The sequence below is a fragment of the Mus pahari genome, chromosome X (genome assembly GCF_900095145.1).
Source record: "Mus pahari chromosome X, PAHARI_EIJ_v1.1, whole genome shotgun sequence".
In the NCBI taxonomy this organism is placed as follows: Eukaryota; Metazoa; Chordata; class Mammalia; order Rodentia; family Muridae; genus Mus; species Mus pahari.
In genome coordinates, this window is record NC_034613.1 from 137,809,290 (window position 1) to 137,835,221 (window position 25,932).

General features: G+C 36.5%; 1 protein-coding gene across 5 annotated transcripts in view; it reads left to right on the forward strand.

The window, feature by feature from the left end:
- Nucleotides 1-25,932, forward strand: part of Bclaf3 (BCLAF1 and THRAP3 family member 3) — a 52,479-nt gene that overhangs the window by 11,284 nt on the left and 15,263 nt on the right. For 4 of the 5 annotated variants that reach the window (XM_021187977.2, XM_029534463.1, XM_029534464.1 and 1 more), the window contains 9 exons: nt 4,245-4,321; nt 8,180-8,740; nt 10,077-10,715; nt 11,460-11,635; nt 13,636-13,750; nt 14,553-14,616; nt 16,040-16,155; nt 22,577-22,691; nt 24,050-24,145. In XM_021187977.2, coding sequence (XP_021043636.1) covers nt 4,281-4,321; nt 8,180-8,740; nt 10,077-10,715; nt 11,460-11,635; nt 13,636-13,750; nt 14,553-14,616; nt 16,040-16,155; nt 22,577-22,691; nt 24,050-24,145 — 1,923 coding nt within the window. In that variant the 5' untranslated portion in view covers nt 4,245-4,280. The remainder of the gene's footprint in view (nt 1-4,244; nt 4,322-8,179; nt 8,741-10,076; nt 10,716-11,459; nt 11,636-13,635; nt 13,751-14,552; nt 14,617-16,039; nt 16,156-22,576; nt 22,692-24,049; nt 24,146-25,932) is intronic. The other variant, XM_029534462.1, reaches the window with a different exon arrangement.

The window sequence follows — 25,932 nt, forward strand, 5'->3', positions numbered from 1 at the left end:
TGGTGAGATGGCTCAGCGGGTAAGAGCACTGGACTGCTCTTCTGAAGGTCCTGAGTTCAAATCCCAGCAACCACATGGTGGCTCACAACCATCCGTAACGAGATCTGACACCCTCTTCTGGAGTGTCTGAAGACAGCTACAGTGTACTTACATATAATAAATGAATAAATAAATAAATCTTTAAAAAAAAAGAATTTTAACTTTAAGAAAATTTTATTTTTTTATGTGTATGCGTGTTTTGTGTATGTATGTTTCTATGCACCACTTGTGCAGTACTGGATGAAGCCAAAAGAGAATGTCTGATCTCCTAAAACTAGAGGTAAAGAGGATTATGGGCATCTATGTAGGTGTTGGTAATTGAACCCAGCTCTGCTGGAAGAGCAGGCAGTGTTCTTAATCACTGAACTATATCTCTCTAGCCCCTGAACTTGAAAACTTTAACAACCTTGAATTATATACATACTATATTTAAATTTTTCCTTCAGAAAACTTCTTTCCTTATTCTCAGTTGTGCTTATTTAATTGTATAGTAAATTAATCATTTCAGGAATCTTTGTCAGCTGTTATATCCCTTTGCAAAACCCTGGTCTCTGAACTTAAACATGGAACTTTATTCCATCAATTACGAATTTCCTTGCAGTGCACTTAGAAGTTCTTGGGAAGAAAATTTAACCCAACCCATATTTCTGTCCATTTCTGTCAAAAAGTATAGTGTACTTTAATGTATGGCCAAACTAGATGCTGTGTGGTTCAAGGACTTTTTCTCATAAAAGCAAGAAGCTAACCAAGTCTTTTTGATTTTTTGAGACAGGGTTTCTTTGTGTAGTCCTGGCTCTCCTGGAACTCACTTGGTAGACCAGCTTAGCCTCAAACTCAGAAATCCGCCTGCCTCTGCCTCCCAAGTGCTGGGATTAAAGGTGTGCGTCACCACCGCCCGGCTGACCAAGTCTTACCATCAAGTCAGCCATGCACAGACTGAAAGCTTTTTCTAACCTAACTTGACCCTTTGTTACATTCTGAAGCTTTTTTGGTTTTGTCTTTCCCTTTCCCTTTTCTGTTTTGAAAAAAATAGTTTTTTATTTCATTATTGTTTTTTTTAAACTAGGACTAAATATTGTTTACTGTATAAAAGCTTTTATTTTTCATACTGGTTTTTAAAGGGTTTTTCTGTGTAGGGCTGTTCTGGGACTCACTCTGTTGACCAGGCTAGCCTTGAACTTTGTCTCTGCCCTCCTCTCCAAGAGCTGAGATTTAAGTTGTACACAACTATGCCTGCTATAAAGTCTTGCCCTAAAATAGTCTTTATTTTGTGTATGCATGTGTGTATGCATAGGTTATATGTGCACACATGTACACGTGGAAGCCAGAGGATGAGTTACTTTATTGTATTTTTTTGTGACATGATCTTTCACTGAACTTGGGGATTGTCGTTTCAGCTAGACTAGTCGGCAAGCCCCTGAACTTTTTCTCTCCTGTCCCCAGTGCTTAGATTACAGACTTGCACAGCCGTACCTGGCTTTTACATAAGTGCTGGAGATTTCAAGCACAAGTCTCCCTGGCTGATGAACACGCATTTCAGCTATTCCTCCTCAGTCTCATTTTGTTTTGAGTTGGTTTCTCAAGGCCTGGACTGTGCTAAGTAGGCTAGCGGCCTGCCTATTTCTATCTCCTTAGCACTGGGATTACAAATGTACACCATGGACTTATCTTTGCAACCCCTTTCTGTGTTTTTGTTTGTTTTCCTTAGCAAAAATGCATGGTCATAACTTTCAGATCTGTTCCTTTTCCTTACCTGTTCCCTTCTATTTTTTCTTTCTAAATTTAACAAAATACTCAGTAATGAAGATCTAATCACGAGACAGCAACACAATAAGTTTTCAGAGTACCAAAAAGGTGTTTAATATAAATTATATTTATGATATAATGAAGATTACTTGCCCATACATTGTTAGACCACAGGATTCTTACCTGGTACAAGTCTTAGATTTTATTGCTACCTGGGTTTTAAGTATTAAAAAGGTTCTTTATACATTTCTTTTAAAACTTAGTCTCATGTTAGTTTAAGTTATAGAATGTTAACATTTCAGGAATAGTTGGCCAAGGTATGAAAACTTCAAAATGACCTCTAATAGGGTAGGGAAACTTAGTACAAGCAAGAAAGGCAGAAGGAACTGAAGATAGAGTCAACAGCCTATGTTAACCTTTTTATTTCAGTTTGAAATATAAAAGACTTCTGGTCCCCTAAAGTGCTATGGGACATGACCTGGGGTTTAGAGAAGGAACTGGTGGTGCAGGGGACACAGAATTGCTGTTACCCCTGGCCTACTTCATTTTACCAGATAGCTATCTAGGAGTAACCTGTAACCTGTAGATTGGTGAAGACATTAAGGGGAGTCAAGTCTCAAGGCCCCTCGTTTCCTTAACCTGTGATAGCCCAGTGTCCATTCTGAGCAAGTCTGTATTAAGTGGAGTGTAGAAGATCGGAGGGAGTGATTAATTCATGGACAGGCTTGGAGGTTATCTCTCTCAGGTTCTGGGTTCCTTGGAGGGATTTGTAGTTTATCCACCATTGTATATTCCAAGGAACTCCAGTAGCCTCCTGTGAGGATTATAGCTAGTGTCTTGGGATTCAGTTTATAGCTCTTATAGAGACCAAAGTTATACCATAAGGTTATAAGCTTTTGTTCATGAAGAAGGGAAGGAAAGTCTGACTGGCTACATGGTCAGTCCGGGAATGGCTTAAAGATAATCTTTAAACAACTCCATCTACCATTGTAAAATCTCACAATTTTACAAGAATGCCTTGGTGAATGGCTGAGTGTTTGACAATTCTCATGTCTTCATCAGTAGTCAAAGAAGTGAAATAAGAATGCTGGTGAGATGGCTCAGTGGGTAAGAGCACCCAACTGTTCTTCCCAAGGTTCAGAGTTCAAATCCCAGCAACCAAATGGTGCCTCACAACCATACTTAACAAGATCTGTCGCCCTCTTCTGGAGTGTCTGAAGACAGCTACAGTGTGCTTACATATAATAATTAAATAAATCTTTAAAAAAAAAAGAATGCTGGTTAGTGGTAGAGACCACAAAGGGGTTTGGGTTGGAGATAATGGCAGAGATAATAGGCAGGAAGACTACAACCTGTAAGTGAATGGTTAGAAGGTGGCAGTATCTGTGGAAGAGACTGTGTTTTGGATCTGAAGATCTACTGATTAATTAGGCTTAGGGTAAAGTGCTTGCTTATTATTACTTGAGTTCAGACCCTCAGCCATCTACATAAAAGCCAGGTATAATGATACATGTTAGGAAAACCAGAAATGGGGGGAAGATAACCAAGACATGGATTTCAGCAGCTAGATGGCTAGTCAGTCTAGATGAAAAGATGCACTCCAGGACAGTTAAGAGACCTTACTGTAGAAAGCAAGAGAAGATGACACCTGAGGTCGGGCCCTGACTCATTCCACATGCATACACACAAAAATGAACTTGATGTTTAAATCCATGCTAACAAACAAGGTGAAAATACCCTCAGTGTTACTCCAGAATCACTTTACCTCAACAGGTATCTCTATGGGACAGGGAGGGCACAGAATGCCTTACGACATGGTGTATATGGGGGGGGGATCAGTCTCTTAAGGCGATACCCTTCTAGGAAAGCTTTTTCACTCAAGAATGAATTTGTACAACCAAGTCATATATTAAATACTAGATAGGTCCCTGACCAGAACAGAAAAGAATAAAGAAAGTTCTACAAACCAGAAAAGGTAAGTATAAAAGAAAGCGGTGGCAGTAGAGAGTGAAAGCCTTGGTCCCTCCACTACTCAGATACAGCTGCTTTGAAAAGGCTGCAGAAAGGCAATTTCAGGACAAGTCAGGGCTGGATAGCATGGTTTATAGATTTATAGACCATAAAATGTTCATAGGGGCAAGGTGGACTTTTCTGGAGTAGTTTTTTTCCTTTTTTTGTTTGTTTATATATACTGTTTTATTTTTTAGTATTGGTGTGATAGCAAAACTAGAGATGTACATATTTCAGAAGTAGCCTAAGATTATAAATAAAAACAAATCCAAAAAAAGACAAACATACTGGGTGTGTTTAATTCTAGCACTTAGTGGTACAAAGGCAAGTTGAACTTACAGAAGAATTAAGCAGCTTTCTCTTGGCAATCACCAGGTTTTAGAGCATACCACAGGCTTTTTAAAAAACAAACAAACAAACAAACATGCTAATGCTGTATTTCTTTGCAGTGTAAAAAGTGGATCAGGCGGCTCATATGCTAAAGGATGGCACGGTCAAGATCCAGATCCCCCAGGTGGAAACAAAGGTGAGGAGTTCCATGCTTTTCATAGTTAACTGGGATTTAGAAATCACTGTTACTGCTCAAGTATAAGCTCACTGGACCTGACTGTTCATAGTACTCGATTAATCATGGTAATGGTAGTATTTGTAGATTTGAGGAGCTGATAAATATATTTTATTGGGGCTATAATTACTTTATAATAAAAAGGAATGCAGGTTACTTTTTCAAGCTTTTAAGAGGTTTACAACTTTTAGTGTATGTTTTGTTTATTTTTTTTCAAGAAATTTAATCAGAAAATAAAGTGTTTCCTAGCTTCTTGGCAAAAAAGCAGTTTTGAATAGCTCAATTGTAGTTCAACTCTCATTTGTTTTCTTTGGTAGATGGTATCAGTACTATAGTTTACAAAATTAGATTATAATAGTTCAACCAGTTTATTTTACAGTAGATTCAGCCCAGTTCTGGGACAACAAGAGTGAGTATCCCATCTTCCATGGCCTCAGCAAGCACACAGACTGGCTGGGGAGAGTAGGCAACTCTGATACAGTGGGGAAAGGGCTGTGCTTTTGACAGGGGCAAAGCACTCTGCATCTCTAGGGAGAGACTTAATTCTGTTTTGCAACCAATAAGGTTCAGACTGACATAAAGGACTATTACATACGGGAAAGATAAACCACGATTTTTATGTTAATATAGCTTATTCCGATAATAGAATGAATCATCTGTCAGTAATTTAGTTTTCATTTATAAATGTCACAAAATCATGATCAATTTGGGAGAAGTTTCAAAAAGAAAAGAAATTATAAAGACAAAAAGACTATATAACAAGGAAGATAACACAAAGTGTGTTTTATTTTATCTTTCTTATAGTATGACCATTAGAGTAATGGCCACGGGGACTCTGCCAATGCTTAGTGCCTAGTTTTCTAATTACTTATCTGGGGTTTTTTGTTAAGAACTACAAAGAGTTTGGTACTTTGTTCCTACTTAGAAGTCGATATACCAGTTTGCTACAAGACACTTCCATGTCAGAGACATTTTCTCTACCTTCTAAGAACCCCCGAGGGCCAGTGCTCTAGAGTGGCTATCTGGGTAGATGATGCACATTTGTCACAGGTTCTGGGGTTTTGACACAGCTGAGGAACTTGAGTCACTTGGAGTAAGCATTATCTTATTATCATGGGCAGCAAACAAGTAAGCCCTCTCTCTGTCCATGAGGGGTACCTGATCTCTGTGGCCAGTGCCTCCTCTCATAAGGCACCCGAAACTCTGGAGACTGGAGGATTGTCTCCTAACCTTTAGGAGAACTGGAAATGGTAATAACCTTCGTAACAACTTTTTCTGGAAGTGAGTACTCCATAATAAGACATAAAACAATGTCAGCAGTTTTAAATGTGAATTAAGGGCTAAAGTTAGATCTTGAATATTTCATCCTGTTTGGGAAACTTACGCTTCTGACTCTCAGGTTCTCTGCTTAGCAGCGAAAAGAGATGAAATCTTCAGGAATGACTCAGAGACTCTAGTTGTTTCCCTTCCTATGATGAGATAGACCATGGAGATGGCAGAGTTTCTGCTTCTGATAAGTAATATTTGCCAGTATGTCTGGCTTGGCAACTCTAGATGACAATATTGCCAAGTCCATGTAAATGCCCTAATGGGTACTGGAGAAGATAGATGTGTTTCCTTTTTTGTGTGGAAGACACAGATTTGTCATTAGAAAAAAAAGAGAGATTCATTCATTATTGAAGCTTTTTTTTTTTTTTTTTTTTTTTTGGTTTTTTGAGACAGGGTTTCTCTTTGTAGCCCTGGCTGTCCTCGAACTCAGAAATCCGCCTGCCTCTGCCTCCCGAGTGCTGGGATTAAAGGCGTGCGCCACCACCGCCCGGCTCATTATTGAAGTTTCTTAGAGCAGGTAATTTCTTTCTTCTTTCTTTTTTTTTCCCGAGACAGGGTTTCTCTGTGTAGCCCTGGCTGTCCTGGAACTTACTCTGTAGACCAGGCTGGCCTCGAACTCAGAAATCCGCTTGTCTCTGCTTCCCAAGTGCAGGTAAATTTTAAAATGGACAGGGTATTCTTTTCTTACTGATTTGGAGACATTAAGCCCTAAAGGAGGGGATGAAAAATTAAACAGGTCACATGGGGGTTCTCAGATGCAAAAGTGAGCTTCTTTCCCTTTTTTTCCCCCTTTGAGGCAGCGTTTCACTGGCTAACCTGGTATGTAGTATTTAGACTAAGTTAGATTCAAACTAAGAGATCTGCCTGCCTGTGCCTCACAAGTACCAGGAATAAAGGTGTGAGACACCATACCCTGCCCTTTCCTTATTTTTAACACTGAGTAACTTAGAGAGTTTTCCGTGGATGTGGGAGTCTTCTCAGTAGGAATACAAGTCTACATTTTGACAATATCAAGTTACAGAAAAGATAGATACAGAAGAGCTATAATACTGTCCCCTAGAGAGCATTATAGTTGCATTAAAACATACTTTGACTAGAGTCCTAAGTTATTTCAGCAGCACATATTTCAGGTGATATGTAAGAGAGGAGATTTTGGAAAGAACAGTGGTTTATATTAGAAGTATTTATGGAGGGATAGGCATAGTAGTGCACACTTGTATTCCCAGCATTTTGTTGGTAGAGGCAAAAAGATTGTGTTAAGTATAATGTCAAACTTGTCAACAGAGATACTACCAGTCAGACCAGCTTGGGTTGTAAAGTGGGACTCACTCATTTTCCTTAGGGAAAAAAAACCCCTGTTGTATGGAGGCATAGTATAGAGATTGATGTCCTATGTCGCTCATTTATTTCTTCCCTGCCCATGGTACCTGATAAGCGTCTTCTTTGGTAAAGCCTTGAGGGAAAGACCAGTCAGTTGGAAACACTATAGAAACATTTTTGGAGTTTGGATTGTAGCATCATTGTCTTAGAATGTAATCTCAGAGGTCATCTTTAGTTTTCTTCACACTTTCAACATATTTTTAAAATTTATATTTACATCAGATTCTCCCCCCCTCACAGAGACCATTCCCCATCCCCTCCCCCTTCTGCATATTTTTTTCTTACTTCACTCATGCTTGTTTCTCAGTTAGCTATTGAACCTGAGGTAAGCTTTTCTTGATTGGCACTTTGAAGGTACTACATCTACTTTTGCTAGAACTTGCTATCAGTAGTATTTCTTTCTTTCTTTCTTTCTTTTTTTTTTTTGGTTTTTCGTATTATTATTTTTTTTTTTTGGTTTTTCGAGACAGGGTTTCTCTGTATAGCCCTGGCTGTCCTGGAACTCACTCTGTAGACCAGGCTGGCCTCGAACTCAGAAATCCACCTGCCTCTGCCTCCTGAGTGCTAGGATTAAAAGCGTGCACCACCACGCCCGGCTAGTAGTATTTCAAAAACAAGATTCTGCTTTCTACCTGATCTGGTCCTCCTCTAATATCATATGTATATTTAACCTACTTTGATGTGTTCATAGAATACATCATTAAGGATGACTAGAGTATGGTTGTCAGGTAGGACAAAAGAATCATTAACCCATCTCCCTCACACCAGTATGCAATTCCAAGTACATATAAAACAAATTCCTAGCCGGGCGTGGTGGCTCATGCCTTTAATTCCTGCACTTGGGAGGCAGAGACAGGCGAATTTCTGAGTTCGAGGCCAGTTTGGTCTACAGGGTGAGTTCCAGGACAGCCAGAGAAACCCTGTCTCGAAAAACCAAAACAACAACAACAAAAAAAAAAACCAAAAAACAAACAAAAAAAAAAACCAAATTCCTAGATTTACCTTGAGTTGGGATAGTAGTAGAATTCTAGGAAAGTATTTAAGGTAGGTCACACTAAAACAGTTAATTGTCTCAAAGTGAACTAAACTTCTCTATGCTTGTTTACATAGGTCATTATCACCACAATCTAGAAATTTTGAATACCATGAGGAAAGACATTTCCATGGGCATTATGACCCTGAATATAGAAATGATCAACAAAGACCCTTTACTTGGAGAATGGATGATGAAAAACATGGACAAAATAAACCAAGGATTCCCCCTCGTGTGAATTCGTATCATCGGTCTTATGTAAATAGATCACCTTCTCCAAATGTAAAACCTGTTGAAAAATTTGATACATATAAGTCTCACCAAGAATATTTTCCTGGAAGAGGAGATGATGACAGAAGATCTCAGTATATGCCCACATACACAGAAAGTGCAGCAACCTACATGGAGCATGAAAGGGATTGTTGTTACATCCCTATGGCACAAGGAAGGTATACTCCTGATGATCACAGAGGTAGAGGAAGTGGGAGAGGAGAGATGTCACTGGCAGATTCCATGAGATTTAAAGAGAAATGGCATGAAGATGAATTGAGACACCAAAGGGTACAAGAAGAAAGCTACCCTCGTTCACCCAGAAGAGGCTTAGAAGACTTTGGCGCAAGGAACCCTTTTCAGAAGAGGTACAGGAAATCATTAAGCCTGGGGAATTTGGCATAAAGCCTCCAGTAATAAAGTTACTTTTATGTTGACTATCATAGTTTTTTTATCTCAAAAGATAAAATAATTTATTTTTTGAGTAATTCATGTGAATAGCTAGAATATGTTTTTGGTTGGTTGGTTGGTATTGTTTTTTGAGAGGGTTTTTTTCCTGTGTAGCCCTGGCTGTCCTGGAACTTACTCTGTAGACCAGGCTGGCCTTGAACTTAGAAATCTGTTTGCCTTTGTCTCTGGAGCGCTGGAATTAAAGGCATGCTCCAGAATGTTTTTAAAAGATGTGGCTTTTAAACTTCCATGCCCTTCTTAATGAGTTCACATGAGGTTGTCTTGCCATTGCATGCTGTATTTTAAGGCCAGTCTGCTCATTATTCTAGACATCAAATGTTTTACTTTTGTATATTGCAAATGTAAACTTTTTTTAATAAACAAAGTTTAATCATATTTATTAATAACAGGACTTTTTTTTAAAAAATGCAAGTATAAATTGAACTTCCATCATTTCAGTTAACTTCAAATTATCCTTTCCAAATTAAAACAATATACCAAGCAGGACAAGTGATATATTTAAATTCAAGACTTCTATTAAGTTATAAATCATGAAATAAAAAATTTTAACATTAAGATTCTACTTATGGGCTGGTGAGATGGCTCAGTGGGTAAGAGTACCCGACTGCTCTTCCGAAGGTCCGGAATTCAAATCCCAGCAACCACATGGTGGCTCATAACCATCTGTAACAAGATCTGAAGACAGCTACAGTGTACTTACATATAATAAGTAAATAAATAAATCTTTTTTTAAAAGCTACTTATTACACATACGAGAAAAAAAAGAATGCGAGCACTGTGAATGTCCTATTTACTGGTGTGATGCATGGGGTCTTTTTTTGTTTTATTTTTTTGTTTGTTTTTTGTTTTTTGGGGGGGGTTCAAGACAGGGTTTCTCTGTGTTGCCCTGGCTGTCATGGAACTCACTCTGTAGATCAGGCAGGCCTCAAATTCAGAAATTTGCCTGCCTCTGTCTCCCAAGTGCTGGGATTAAAGGCGTGTGCCACCACGCCCTGCTTTTTTTTGGGGGGGGGGATGGGGTCTTTTTAAATTATTTTATTAGATATTTTCTTCATTTACATTTCAGATGCCATCCCGAAAGTCCCCTATACCCCCCCCCGCCCTGCTCCCCTACCCACCCACTCCCACTTCTTGGCCCTGGCCTTCCTCTGTATGGGGCATACAAAGTTTGCAAGAGCATGGGGTCTTTTATGGTACAAACTCTGCCACATAAACTTCTTTATGTCAATACAGGTATCCTGAGGATCATGATTTCAGAAAGTATGGCTACACATCAGAAAGACCTACAGATGCAAGGTATGAAAATAGAGATCCAGCCAGAATCCCAAAGTGGAAGCCTGAGCATTCTTTTCTACCTTTCCAAGAGAAGAAAGAAGAGTGGAGCTTTGGAGCCCAAAGTCACAGATATACTGAGAGAGAATACCCAGAGAGAAGTTCGACAACCAGAGTATCCTACGACTACCGTCACAAACATCATAAGCTCTCAGACAGCGAGCAGGACTTTCCTGATGGGAGATTTCAGAATTACTTGAAGGAAGAAGACAGAAAATACAGTTCTCTAAAAGTTCCTGGAAATAGAGAGTCAGATTGTTTCAGTAGTACAAGAGGAAGAGAAATTGAGAATGAGCAAATCAATGGACCTTTTCATCTCTATAACAAAAACTGTGTTTCCTCTACTCATACAAATATAAAGGATGCTGATTTGGGGCCTTGCAATGACAAATGGAAGAAAAAAATTAATGAAGATTGCAGAAAAGAGAATACATCTTTTAGTAAACAGTTTGATACAAGCCCAAAATCTGAAGAGAAATGCTATTCACTTACCAAGAGGAAACCACTTACTGTAGACAGGAACAAGACGGACACATTTAGGTATTAGCTTTTTAAGAAATATTAATAGATTTTTACACCTTAATTTGCAGCTTCCAAGATGAAGTTTATATTATTGGCTAGAGTATATTACATGTTCAAAAGATTACCAATAATTTCTTCCAAAGTCCTGGAATGAAGATAAATTATGAAGTTAGTAATAGGTGGTGATCTTTTGTCTTCTGGTTCCCATATCTTATCTCCAAGTAATTCTTGGGTATAGGCATTTCAAGGAATTGGTAATCTTTAAGACGTTATGTGTTTTTATACTGCCAGGTTTTTGTTAATCCACAGTTAATTTCTAAATAGATTGTTTCAAAACATTATTCTAAGCTTCTCCTTGCTTTTAGTGAGAATTTTAATAGTTAAGATTTTTATGTTTGGTAACAGCTTTTAAAGTATGGTAGTATTTCAGAGTGGCTGATTAAAATGTTTTGACAATAATAAAGTAGAAAATAGTCTGATTATTTTTATTTTTTATATTAGGTGACTTTAATGCCTTATGTGTTTGAAGGTAAAATTCACTTAGAATTGTGATTATTGTGATTTGAAAAGAGCTCAGAACCATTTATCTATACTTATTTTCCACTCATGGTTTATTAGTTTTATAACATGGAATTTTAGTGCCTAAATTATGGCAGAATAATTAAATCTTTTTAATATTTAGCTATCTTAATATTAACAAATTCCATCCTTGGCAAAATAGCAAAAATTACAAATTTAATTAAATATTTCAAATTATTTTAGATCTACTTCTAGATATTCTTCAGAAAGACAGATATCACATGATTTGGTTGCTATTGGCACAACAAGTGACAATTTTCATCCAGTATTTCAACATCTTGACTCAACTCAGAATCCTGAAAACAATCCTACTGAAGAATTTGCTCAGGAAATCATAACACTAATCCACAAAGTTAAAGGTTGGTATGTTTTCAGACACATTAAGCATAGCACAAAAATAATGTACCAGCTTTTCCCAAGATACAAATACCTTTGATGTAGCTTAATTGTAATTAATATTCCATTTTAAGTAAGCTATAAATTAGGAAATGTGTGGGAGAGAGTACCAGATAGTCACTAAAGACTAGTTTTTCTTTTTATGTATTTTCAATAACTTTCTGGTTCAAATGCTAGTAGATTACAAATCATTAGTCAGAAAATGACCAGACTACTCCAAATGACAGACATTAAAAGCCTAATAAAGGAGGAAGAAGCAACAAAAACAGGTTTACATCCTAGACATTGCAGAAGTCTAGGTTATTTTGTGATCTTACCACCCCTTCCCCAAGACCTTTCTAGGACTTTATGCTATAAGCTTGTTCATGTATAATCAGTTGATGATTCCGTTCTTTATGACATCAAAAAGTTAAATGTGGGCTTTAAAGATTTGCATTACATTTTTGCTTTTCATAAGTGTCCATTGGAAAATCAGTGATGCAAAACAACTCTTCCTAGTAGTACTGTATAAATTATTATAAGCAAGAGATTCTTTTTTTTTTTTTTTTTTAGATTTATTTATTTATTATATGTAAGTATGCTGTAGCTGTCTTCAGACACTCCAGAAGAGGGAGTCAGATCTTGTTACGGATGGTTGTGAGCCACCATGTGGTTGCTGGGATTTGAACTCCGGACCTTCAGAAGAGCAGCCGGGTACTCTTACCCACTGAGCCATCTCACCAGCCCAAGAGATACTTAAGAATGTCAAATTTTTATTTGTTTTAATCTTTACCTTAATAAAACTTTTTTTGATTTTTTTTGAGACAGCGTTTCTCTGTGTAGTCATAGCTGTTGTGTAACTTCCTCTGTAGACAAGGCTGGCTTCGAGCTGCCTACTTCTGCCTCCTAAGTTCTGGGATTAAAGGTATGCATCACCACCACCTGACTATGAAACATATTTTTAAAATAGTTATTTTGGGCTAAAGAGATGGCTCAGCAGTTAAGAGTATTGGCCCTAAATTCAGTTCCCAGTACCTCCATGGCTGCTTACAGATTTCTGTAGCTCCAGTTCTAGACCTCTTTTGGACACTTTGGGCACAAGTCACACACTTAGTACACAGACAAAACACTTATGCACATAAGTAAAATACATTTAAAAAATAATTATTTTCTCTCCTCTCCCTTAAGCAAAGGGAACCAGGTAGATTGGAGCTAAAGGTTTAGCTCAATATTAAAGCTCTTTTCCAAGAATGGGTAAGACCCTGAGTTTGATCCCGTAAAAGTTAATTTCAAATATGAAAAAATACAGTGTCAGCAACAGTTTACCCTCTCAACTCTACCTCTTTTTATCCAAAGAGTATAGTTTTCAGAAAGTATGGTAGTATTACAGAAAATCAGGAGAGTATCCCAAAACAGGACTAGTGAATTAGGAGAGAAGATTGCTTGTATAACATTTTGATGGGTTGAGTGTATTCTGTCTGTACTAGTATTAAGAGCTTGTACCACAGCTGATTTTAGAATGTCTTTATGAACTGAAGTTAATGCAAAAATGAAGTGGTGTTGGAAGGTACTCTGTGGTAATTAAGCATTACTTAATTCAGCATTAATTCAGAGATTATTGTGATTAAATTGTTAATTGATTTAATTTTCACTGTTAAACTGTGGTGTATCTTCCAAACTTTCTAGAGTATGGTCTTACCATGAAGAAGAATGATTCTCACTTTGACAATGTCTCTCTTCTAGACAAGAAAGCAAATGTGGCAGATAGGAAGAAAATCCTTGAATTCATAAGTCAACTCTTGTTTGGGTTTGGGAAGGCATGTGAGCATTATAAGTTAATATACAAATAGTTTAGGTAATATTTCTTTTCAAAGGAGAACAGTTTGGATTATTTTGATGGTCCTTTCTTGATGTTGAGTTTTATAGAATCTTTTAAGGACATTCAGTTTCACATTGACATGGAACTATTTGTTTCCTTTTTCAGCAGATAGTTTTGTAACACCTGATATTACTCTAAATGAACGTTTCTCAAGAATAAAAAACAAACAGGATGCAGATTTCAATCAAATGAAATCAAATTCGGATCCAAAATTTCACAGGTAATGATTAATTACTGTCTTTTCACTTACCTCATAAGAATAGTCCTCAGTAGAGAGTCCAGCTTTCTGAGCTTGATTTTCTCCTGAGCTTGGTATAGAATCTAGAAGTGCACTTTGTACATACCAAGAGCAATCTTAACAGCTGTTGGACCAGTACACATCATTGACTAACACTGTTTGAATCTGTGGGCCTTTGAAAAAAAAGATTTACCTGCTTTGATTCTGCTGTGTCTGTAGTAGTCTACTGAAGGGAATGCTGAAAAATGTCAAGCCATTGAAATCAGGGTTTACTTTAAGTGGTCACAAGTGATTGTTCTGAGGTCTGATGAAAACATGTATGCCTTCTGTTGGCACTTGTCTGAGCAGGTGGTGCACCCTGTATGGAGTACTGAGATGAATCAATGTTATAATGTTATCCATCACCAAAATTGTTTGAGGTCACACTAGTGATTGGAGAACCACCAAGACTTCCCTATAATGTGCCCGTAGGGTATGTATGGCTTAGTAGACTGCCATGTAGGTGAAAGCCTATCAGGGCGTGGTGGCACATGACATTAGTTCCAACACTTAGGAAACAGGCAGGCAGATACCTGAATTTAAGGGAGTGAGTTTCAAAACAGCCAGGGCTACATTAGGAAGACCCTATCTTAAAAAACAAAAGAAATGAAAAGCTACCTGACAGCAGGTTATTTTGGCTTTTTCTAAGACCTACTGGTTTATTTCTAATTCTATCCTGTAGTAAAAGAATCAGTGTATAACATAATTAGCATAATTCTTTAATTACCTGCCTTTATTATTTTAGGCGAATAGATATGTCTTTGGCTGATCTTCAGAATAAATATACTATGGTATATGAACCAGATGAGGTAAGTGAGTACAATTATTATTGGTATAGTAGTGGGAAAGGAGTTAAAGGTCTATAAAGAAAGGGTGACATTCAGGAATATAAACTGAAAAAGTTCTCCAAGTGACTGATGGCAGTACAGAATGGAGTAAGATGCTGAAAAGGACAAAATTTTTCTTTGCGAGGCATGGTTATTAAGCATAACAACTTTGAAAAGTTGACTTAAAATTACATTTGAATACTCATCCCCAAACTGAGGTCTCAGAGTGAAGCTTATAGAAAATATGGTTGATAGCCAGCCATTTTGCAAAGCTGGCATGTGGGATATACTTTTAATGGTATGTGGAAGAAATGCAAAGGAACTGTGTGGCATTTGGTGCTGCCCATCTGTTTGCTGTAGAATTTAGGAAAGATTCTGTGGAACAAAAACTAGCAAAATAATGAAGCTAATACTAATTTTTTTCATTATCATTATGTATGTTTTCTACCCAATACTTCCCCTCCCACTTTCTGTTTCTTTCCTGACTAGAAAGTCTTTAAAAACATGTCAACTTCTAAATGAATCATTAATTTTTCCTTTGAGAATTTTTTTTTGTAGGAAAGAGACTTTAATTTATTTCTGATAGACTATATAAATAATTTTTTACTTATGAAATAAAGATTTGATAAATATAGGTGGCTTAGTTTATTGAATAATGCTTTTGTAAAATTTCTAGTTATAGTTGATCTCCAGGAAATTTGAAGACTTAAAAATCCATAATTCCAGTTTTGTATAGTACATTTTAACAGTCTTTCAAATGCAATTCAATATGCCAATAATCCATAGCATCTCTTTTATGTAAAAGTTCTAAATTCTCCCCATAGTCCTTTATAATTGATGTTTTTAAGTTTTAAAATTTTTAGTAAATGTCTTTCCATATTGACTTCCATTCTTTATTAATTTTTATGGCTGTATAGTTTTGTTTGATTTATTTGCCATAACATCCTGAATCATTCTTTTTTCCCCTGAAATTATTTTCACATTTAAGTTGTTTCATTTTTGTTGTTTTCAATATTTTTAAAGAGGCAACCTTTTCTTTGGGATAAAATCTTGGAAATAGAATCCTTGGATTAGTATAAGAGCTTTTCTGATTCTGAACCATGGTGGTCCACACCCTTAATCCCTATAGTTGGGAGGCAGAAACAGGCAAATCTCTGTGAGTTCAAGACTAGCCTGGTCTACATAGTCATGCCCAGGGTAGCCAAAGCTACACATAGAAAAAACCCTGTCTCCAAAAACAAACGAAATAGAACTTCAATTGTGTCTCAAAATACTTTTATCATGTTATACTACCTTTAGCTGCATAGGTATAAAATAATTAAGGACTTTTAAGTTTCTTGTTAGAAATTGTCTTTGTGCTACTAACAGTGATGTGAATAGTTTGTCTTCTGTCAAAATTCCTCAGACTCTGGTCAAAGTAATAGAACCAAATGATCTACGACATGACATTGAGAGAAGGAGAAAAGAGCGGTTACAGAATGAAGATGAAAATATTTTTCACATGGCTAATCCCTCAGAGAGGTAATCAGTCAATGAAAAACATCCTGCTATCAGGGAGCTTTTGGTTTTAGCAATTTTTACATTTTTTGTGCTTAATTATTGCCCGGAAGTTTGAGTGTTCAGATCTGTTTTATGTGTTTTTAAAATGTTTCAGTTATCCAGTGGTCATTACAGGAAGCTTGTTCTACATATCAAAAATGATGGAGTGGGTGAATATTTGAGGTCTTTTAATTCTAGAGATGAAGAATATACCAACTGTTTGAATGTTAGCAGGAGCTATGACCAGCAACCTTTATGGGCTATTTGAATCAAGCAGTTTGAAACTAATAGCTTTAGACCCTTAGATTCTGACTTATGAGTACAAAATTTTTTGATGTCAGTACAGTTCTCTTTGGGAATTCTTGGGTCTATGAAGTAGACAGTTGTAGTAGAACAGATGGAAGAAGCTAGGTATGGTGGCACACACCTTTAATCCTAGCACTGTAGAGGGAGAGGCAGGTAGATCTGTGTAGTGAGACCCTGTCTCAAAAACAAGACAAGACAAAAACAGAAAAGAAAGAGCAGAGGGAGACCTCAATTTGAATCTCATTGACTCTGCTCATTTATAAATTGTCAATACATTTTATGAATCTTTAGAATTTTCTCCATAGTATAGTGCTAAGACCACCTTATTATACAGGGGCAGCTATACTAAGCCACTGGCATCTTAGAAGAAGTTACAAAGAGATCACCATCATATCATTGTTATATTCAACCTCATAACTCCCCAGGGGGCTTTAGTCATCTACATTGACCCTAGTCTACCTCTAGTTCTGAGAACTTGTGGAACCTATGATGATTGTGTGAACCCAAAGGATTATGAGGAATAATTGAATGAGACAGACTGTCTAGTTTGGGCAAGGGTCCTTTGTGTCCCTCAGAAACAGGACTATAAATAGGAAGGGATAGTGCTAATTGTTCTTCTATAACCTTTAGTATTAACTTTTAAAAACATTTTAAGTATTTGACTAGATAATTTTAAGTCAACTCCAAACTTGATTAACTGTACCCAAAATACATGGAGCTTGTTTTAACTGGAATTTATTTTGACAGTAAGTTTGGAATTGATTAAAAGATAGTGAACTTGTGTTTTGCATATAAAACAATTGGAAAATGCAAAAATGTTATCTTTTCCTGAGTAAAAGTGACCAATTTCCTAATATGAAATGCTTAACACATGGTGTCACTGTGTTCAGTGACAATATGTCTAGTGTGTTTTTCTTAGCTGAGAAAGCTTTTGAAACACAGTATACCAAGAAACAGGATTTTTTTTCAACATTTACAATGATAACTATAAATGCCCCAGGGCAGATCCTTGTCCTTTGAGATGATAGATCTTGAATGCTGGCATACTACTTGGGTTTGATGCCTAGCTCTAAGAATCCTAGCTATGTGGATGACTTGGGGTAGGTTACCTCTGTTTCCTCATCTGTGAAATAGGAATGAGAACTATGCTTATATCATACTGCTGATCAGGATTAAGTAAAATATAGCTGGTTAGCATTAAGTTTATGAATGTTAGCTTTGAGGACGGTATTATAGCATGAAACATGAGAATTTTAAAACTTTTTCAGTATTCTTTGCCATAAAATTCATCCTTTGTAAGTAAGCAATTGAGTTGTTTTTACTATATTCACAGAGTTGTATAAGAACCACTTATCCCAAAAATATTTTATCACCCCAGAAGAAAACAATGTACCCAGCTGTGACCCCTCCCCCCCATATTTTTCTTTTTCCCTTCCCTGGCAACCACTGTTATACATTTTGTTTCTATGGATTGCCTGTTCTTGACACTTTATATAAATGCAATAATACAATATTTGGCTTTTTGTGACGTGACTTCTTTACGTAGCATGTATTAAAAGTTTATCCATGCTATAAATTAAGGATTTCTTTTATGACTAAATAATGCTCCACTGTATGGATGTGTCATATGTTGTTTATCCATTTATCAGTTGATGGACTTTTGGTTTGTTTCCACTTTTTGGTTATTGTGAATAAATAGTGCTGTGAACATTTGTGTGCAAGTTTTTGTGTGGTCATGTCTTCATTTTTATTAAGTATATACTTACATGTAGAATTGATGAGATAGGTGGTTATTGCCAAACTGTTTTCCAACATGACTACATCATTTTACACTATCAGCGATATGTGAGAGGTTCAGGTTCATGTCTTTACCAACACCTGTGGGTTCTTTCTGTTTTTTTGGTTTTTGTTTTTTTTAAATGATACCAGGGCTGGGGCGATGGCTCAGTGGGTAAATGTGCCTGCTGTCAAGCCTGACAACTTGAACTTGAGTTCCTTCTCTGGAACCCATATGGAAGAAGAGAGCTGAATCTCACATACAGTTCTCTGACGTTTCACCTGTTCATCTTGACAGGGACATCCACACACTTGCACATCTATACAAACATACAATCTTTAAATAAAAATGAAATTTAGAAATTTTAAATGATGTAGAACTGTTACATCTTTGACTCAGTTCAATTTCCTTATTAAAGTTTACCCTTTTATATTAGAAATGAAGCTTGCCAAATTGGTCTCGTTTTTACATAAGTAAATTTCAGCATGTAGTTTCTAGAGAAATTCAGATTAAGCATAATGTCACAAATCAAAGGATTTAGTGATTTCCTTTTATGGGATTTCCATTAAAATGTAAGTTATTTGAAGGCTATCTGTGTTTGCTCAGTGCTATATTCCAGTACCTTTAATTCAGTCCATATTTGTTGAATGTGTGATGACTTTACAGAGCCGCAGATGGGGCAGATGATACTTTAGCTATAATGCATTTCTATTTGGATTACTATTCCTTTCTGTTTGGGGTTCTTTTGCCAGCAAGCTTAATTCTTGGGCATTCCATCCAGTGTCTAAGACCTGGCTGTTCTCTATTAGCTCCTCATTGTGATCTTACCTTGATTTCTCCCAAGTCTTATGCTGTTTCCAAAGACTATTCTTTCTTCTAACCCGTGTTACTAAGTCCCCTACAGTGTAATTGAAATGTGTTATATAGATACGGGCTGTGTATAATTTAAAAGCTTAAAAATTTTATCAGTGAACTTAAAAAGGACATTAAAATACCAAAAATGTATTTATCAGTAGGGAATTTAGGGAAAAGATGGTTTATACCAAACGAAGTTGAACTTCAGAGTTCTTTTTGTATATAAGAGATATGTATGTGTTTATTTCCTTCTTGTAAAGCTGCAGTTTTATGCATTGGAGATAACAGTGAAAAACTACACAAAGCTCTTAACTTCTTAGCACTTAGGATTTAATGGTAGGAGAAAGAAAATGTCAGTGTAGTAATGGTTAAAAACTAAGGTAGAAGTGGAAATTCAGCAGGAAGAATGACTTGTGTGATAGGGTTTTACGATTTTAGTGGGCATGTGAATTTATTGAAGGAGTCAGCCAACTACATTATCTGAGCGTATATACAGTCCAGCAAACCAAATGCAAAGATCTTAAGCAAAAGCATGTTTTCTTCTTGAACTTCTAAGGACTATAATTAGATCTAGTGGGTATCCCAATGGTATAAAGGGGAGATGGCTCAGTGGGCAGAGCGCCTGTGCTAGATTAGGTCCCCAGAATAGTCCTGTTGTGGTCCTTTTTGGAGATTGGAAGGCAGAGACAATATAACAACTGGAGGCTATGGACTAGCCTGACAGACACAGCAGTGGACAAACAAAAGACCTGGTTTCTAACAAGGTGGAAAGTGAAGAATGACATCCTAAGTCATCATCTGACTTTCATACGTGCCCGGTGGCACATATGTGTCTATACCTAGATATAGACATGCAAGAGGACATAATAGATACAAAAGGATAAAATCATGAAGGATATGAAGACAATTTTACAGTGAATAGAATTAGGAACATTTGAGGTTCTAACCAAAGAAAAGTCATAATTGAATTTTAAAAGTATTAGCATAGCCACAGGGACTGTAAGAATTACAGAAAAAAGCCACTATTTTCATTGTATGGCCTATTTCACTTTAATAATGGTTTTAATTTCATCCATGTTGTGCCATATGTCAATGTTTATTTCCTTAAAAAGAACCTTGAGGCTGGAGTAGTCCTTGGATATACTACATAGTTTTTACCTGGTTTTATATGAATTTATGTTTGTAGGTTTTCCACCTTTTGCTTTTTATAAGTGGTGTTATTAGGAACACAGGAGTGTGACTTTTTTTTTATTGTAGCCTGTTTATTCTACTGAATATAAGATAACATTTCATTGTGGTTTTGATTTGTATTTCCCTAATGACTAATGATGAACATTTTTTCATATGCTAATTGGCTATATATGTTTTATGTGGAGAAATTTTTTGTTCATATCCTTTGCCCATTTTATAATCAAGTTAATGTTTTTACTGCTATGAGAATTTGGTTTTGTTTTTTTTGTTTTTTTTTTTTGTTGTTGTTGTTGTTTTGAGACAAGGTTTCATTATATAGCCTTGGCTGGCCTAGAACTCACCAAACTGAAAGAAATCTGTTTATGTTTGGCTCTTAAGTGCTTAGCTTAGTATGAGGCCTGAGGCGCCACATCTAGATAATATTGCTTTACTATTCAGGCCAGTGAACTGGTTCAGTGGGTAAAGGCACTTGCGCCAAACCTGACAGCCTAAGTTGAATTCCTGGGACCCACATGGTAGAAGGAAAATCCTGACTCCAGCATATTTTCTCCTGAATTTTATATGTGTGCTTTGGCTCACATATAATAAATAAAAATAATAACATATTAAGAGTTCTTATGTATTCTAGATACTACAGGCTGAGTGTTACTGGAAATTTTTGTGACCAGAGTTAATTCAGATTTTAGATTATTTGGAATACTTGGATATATATAATGAGCTTTTGGAAGGATGGGCTCCATAACCAAACATGAAATACACTTATCTTAGTCATACACAGAAGGAAATTTTATAAAATATTTTAGTGTATCTGTTTTGACTGACTTGTATGATCAGGTGTAGAATTTTTCTTTGTTAAATTTTTTAAGAATTTTTCTTTATATTTGTGCTTAGAAGAATTTAGATTTTGGAACATTTTACATTTCAGATTTTCATATTAGAGATGCTTAACCTGTATTCCTTTATTAGATATGTTTTGCAAAGCAAACTTAAAAATCATGAGGCATTTGTAATTTTGCTAGGTAGAAATGATTGCTTTTAATATTTAATCTATTTTTGACTTTTATCTTTTTTTATAGGCATCTATGTGTACTTTTTAAGTACTGAAATTATCTTCAATGCATAGTATTACAATTGTACCTTGCTGTTTTGACTTAATATCACATCACAAACATTTCGATAGGGCAGTAGGTTTTTAAACATTTTATAAGCCCTGAAATCTTAGTTTGTATCAGGTTTTGGGGCCACAAATAAGACAACTACAGTGGAATTCAAAACAAATTGCATTAAAACACAGAGGTATAAGTGGTAGTTACAAATAGACATAGGGGTTAGGACTTCTAAATGCTGTATATGTCACAGTAGGGTTATCCATTCTACCTCAGAGGAGTATAGGAAAATTTTTGGACAAGGTACAAATGGAGCCGAACTTTGAAGTTAATCTAAATGGAAGGAAATGACCACAGGAGGAATTGCAGGTACAAAGTTGTGGAAGCAGGAAAGATCATGGTATGTGCTGGGAACTATATGTACACAGTTAACTATCTAAAGTTCAATGTATGTGTTTGGGGATATTGGAAGAAAACAGGTAGCAAAGCCATAAAATAAAGAGCTAGGGCAAGAAGGACATGGGAAACCATCAGGAATATGGATTTTATCCCATACAAAATACCTGGGAAAGGCTGAAGCATAGTAGTTGGCTCACTATGGAACAGGGCCTGCAAAAGGCTAGAAAAGGTCTTAATTGCATTGTGGGGAGATACGACAAGGAAAGAATTGCCAAGGCCTATAGAAATGAGGCTTCCAGGATCTTCCTCACCAGCAGACCCTAATTGTCAGAGACTCTTGTCATTGTCAGGAGCTAGGAACCTGTCCTTTGCAGTATCAGAGCCCATTACTTTGCCAGTGAGGTGACCATGTTTTACCTTCCCTCTTAGAAATGGGATAGGCCAGGAGTCACTGATACTTCTGCCAAGTAGAATCTCAGGAATTGGGCGGGGGCAGGCAGTGATGCTTTGAGGGGAAAAACTTCCATGTATCAGCCAGGAATCCTGTCCTTGGACCTCAGATTGAGACCCCCCCTAGTGTACAAGGAATATTGTTTTCTCTACTGATAATTTCCAGCTTAGTTAAATAATATTTGTTGAAAATGTCAGTCTTAATGACTATCCTTTATCATTTTAGTAGTTCCAGAGCATTGAGGTTTTACTGTTGTGTTGTATGTTTTAAGACTTTTTCCTTTTTAACTGATACAAGATTCTTTTTTCCTTTTATTAGGAATCACCAGTCTTCCAGTTTTTCAAAGGTGAAGACTATTCGTGCTGATGGATTTCAAAAGCCTCCACATTTTATAAAATCAAATTTTAGAAAATTTATTCAGAAACCTTACATAGTAAGATTGGAGTTTCAAGTTTTTCATTTTTGTATATTCTTTATAAATATATCTATACTTTTCAAAGTGCTTGTAACTTCATTATGTGTTATAAGAGCATTGAGACGTAAAGATTTTATGGCAATATAGCTCATCTCTTGATTTACTTGAAGTTCAATTTATTATAGTACTAATTTTCTTAAGATGTTTTGGTAACAACTTAATTAAAATATAATTTATATACTCTAAAGTTAACTCATTTCAGGTGTATAATTTGGTGAGTTTTAGTAATTCTCCAAGATGTGTTGTAGTCATCACCATAGTCCAGTTGTTGGACTTGAGACAGGATTTCACTTTGTTGCTCAGGCTAAGCAGGGGAACTCACCATGTATCCCAGGCTAGCCTCAAATTTGCCGCTCTCCTGCCTTCACCTTCTATGTGACAGGCATGTGGCATCATGTCTGAATAGGATGTCATTACCCAGTAAAGATTCTCATGCCTGTTTAATTATTCCATGTCCCCACCGCCCACCAAACCACTAATTGCTCTATTTTAAAGATTTGCTTATAGAATGGATCATGATATAATAGCCAGCCGACAGCTCTTCTGTAAGTGATGACTAAGTGATGGAAGCCAAAGTTAGTTTGTTACCTTATGCTAGAAGTAATATCCCATTACTTTACCATATGGTTATTACAAGAAGCAAGCTACTAGATCATACCCACAATCAAAGAGAAGGATCATTGATGGAGATAATTAGGAGCCATGTCAGCAGCTGCCTAGTACAATCCTCCCTCTGGCCAGACTCCACAGAAATGGATTAAGTAGAAGGTAATAAGATTATTGGTTTTAGAAATAGGAAACTGGAGAATGGGTACTATCTTAATTGTTACTGCTAGAGGATTTGGGCTCTCTGTAGTTAGAGTGCTAATATAGCTATTTTTTCTTCTTTTTTGGGGCCTTCCCAAGCTATTATAAGAATATTACCTTCGATCAATTAAAGTCGATGTGTTGGGCTAACATGCCAACTAGCAGTGTGGAAAGTTGGGTTTTTTGGGCAGTAGAAACCCTTTACCAAGTCCTGCTGGCAGTGGGTTTCTTTCTTTCCAAGATACATACATGAGTAAATACTAGATTTATACTCCACTTTCTAAAAGTCAACCATGGTGTTATACAGAGTGTTTTTTTTTACACTTCTCACAGGCATGAATGAAACGGGCCCCTCACAAACTAGCATGGGTCATATGAGAGAAGAAGTATGTAAGCTCCATGCTCCCTGGTTTGGGGTCTTAATCTTCAAAAATATGTCTTAAATGGTGAGACTAGTTTATAAAGTAACCCTTAAGGTATATTAACCCATATTAATACTTTCTGTTCAGAACTATACTATGCAGAGAAAAGATGCCATTGATCAGAAGATATTTAGAGTTGAGGAAAATCATCAAAACAGAAGATGCTCTAAAGGAGCTTTTAAGGTATTGTTATTTTTCCGTTTATATCTGACTATGGGCTTGTATATTGGAAATAATTGTGTCAGTACATTAAAAGTTATTTTTGTAGTCTTAAATAATTATAAACTAGTGTTTCTAGTTTCTATACTTCTAGAATTTATATTTTATAGTTATCAGTTTAATACTGACATGTTTCTTCAGGATTTGACTTTGAATTTCATTTTTACTGGTGGAACCCTGTTTTCAAATAGTAATGTAGTTGCTTCTAGAAATTACAAAAGAATTTAAGACTTAGTAGAGTAGAGGTAGATTCCATCTATAAACATGTGGGCTGGTTCACTTCTCAAACTGTTCTAGGCAGTTGCTTGAAAATGCAACTAGCCACAAATGTATGAGAAGAGTGAATGAGGAAGGTTTATAGAATTGTTTGGAAAGGTTTATATAAGATTTGTGTATGTCTGACAAAATTAAAGATTTCCAATCCTCCCACCTCCAGCATAAAATGACAAGATCAAAACCATAAATATGTACAGTCTTTTATGCTTCCTATAGGACAGAATCTAGTGTTCATCATTCATACAATTAATATTTGCTATTTCATGGTAAGAAAAGATGAAGGAACTGGCAGGAGTAAATTTTATTTTATTTAAGCGTCTGTGAGTGTATGTACATATGTACGGTGTTGTAAATATTTAATCACTTTTTTCTATCCTGACTTTTATCATTCAGTTCCCTGATAAAAGACACACAACCTTTATATTTATAATAAGCTTTAATCAGCACTAGAGCTGGACAGGTAACTACCCTCTATGCTATTAGAATCTACTTTCCCATCAGTAATCTCGAGTTAGAATTTACCATGTTCCATCTGGGCTGCTCCAATTCCCTAGTCCTCATGGCTATGTTTTCATGATTCACCTACCCCATGGCAGTGTCCTCTTTTTTTCCACCTCCTTCCTCTCTCTGCCTCCTCCTCTCTCCTCCTCATTCTCAGCCCCCCAAGACTGGGAACCTCAATCCCTGCCTATGTCTTTTCTGCCCAGCTATTGTCTGTCACCCTCTTTTTTTAAACCAGTAGGGAGTGCTTGAGGGGCAAGGTTACATACCATCATTTATCATTTTTGTAAGTGCAAATTCTCATGCATATTCTCTTGGGGGGGCAACCATCCCTTAGGGGCCAGTATTTAGCATTACAATACAAGCAAAAAAAACCCAACCAACCAACCAAACAAACAAAAAAACCCAAACCTCAACAGTGTGGGCACCCATGGAGGCCAGAAGGGAGTCTTGGATAACCTGGAACTGAAGTTGCAGGCAGTTGTGAGCCACTCACTTTACATGCTAGGAGCTGAACTTGGTTCCTCTGAAAGAGTGGCAAGTCCCATCTTCTCAGTCTCAGGAATAAAGTTTACAACTTGATTGTAGGTATTTTTACTATCTTTTCCCTATCACTGGTACTTTATATAGTCACTGTGGATTAGAAAAATAAATTTAGTTATTTAGAATATATGAAGATTATTTTTTCAATATGATGACTGTCAAGAATTCAAGTTCTTTTTATCTTCTTTCCAAATGTGTATGTGTTTATTCATGAAGATAAAGCATGTATGTGTACATACATGTGGAGTCCAGAGGTTGACATTGGATGTCTTCCTCAGTTGTTTTCCACCTTCTTTTTCTTTCTTTCTTTTTTTTTTTTGGTTTTTCGAGAAAGGTTTTCTCTGTGTAGCCCTAGCTGTCCTGGAACTCACTCTGTAGACCAGGCTGGCCTCGAACTCAGAAATCTGCCTGCCTCTGCCTCCCAAGTGCTG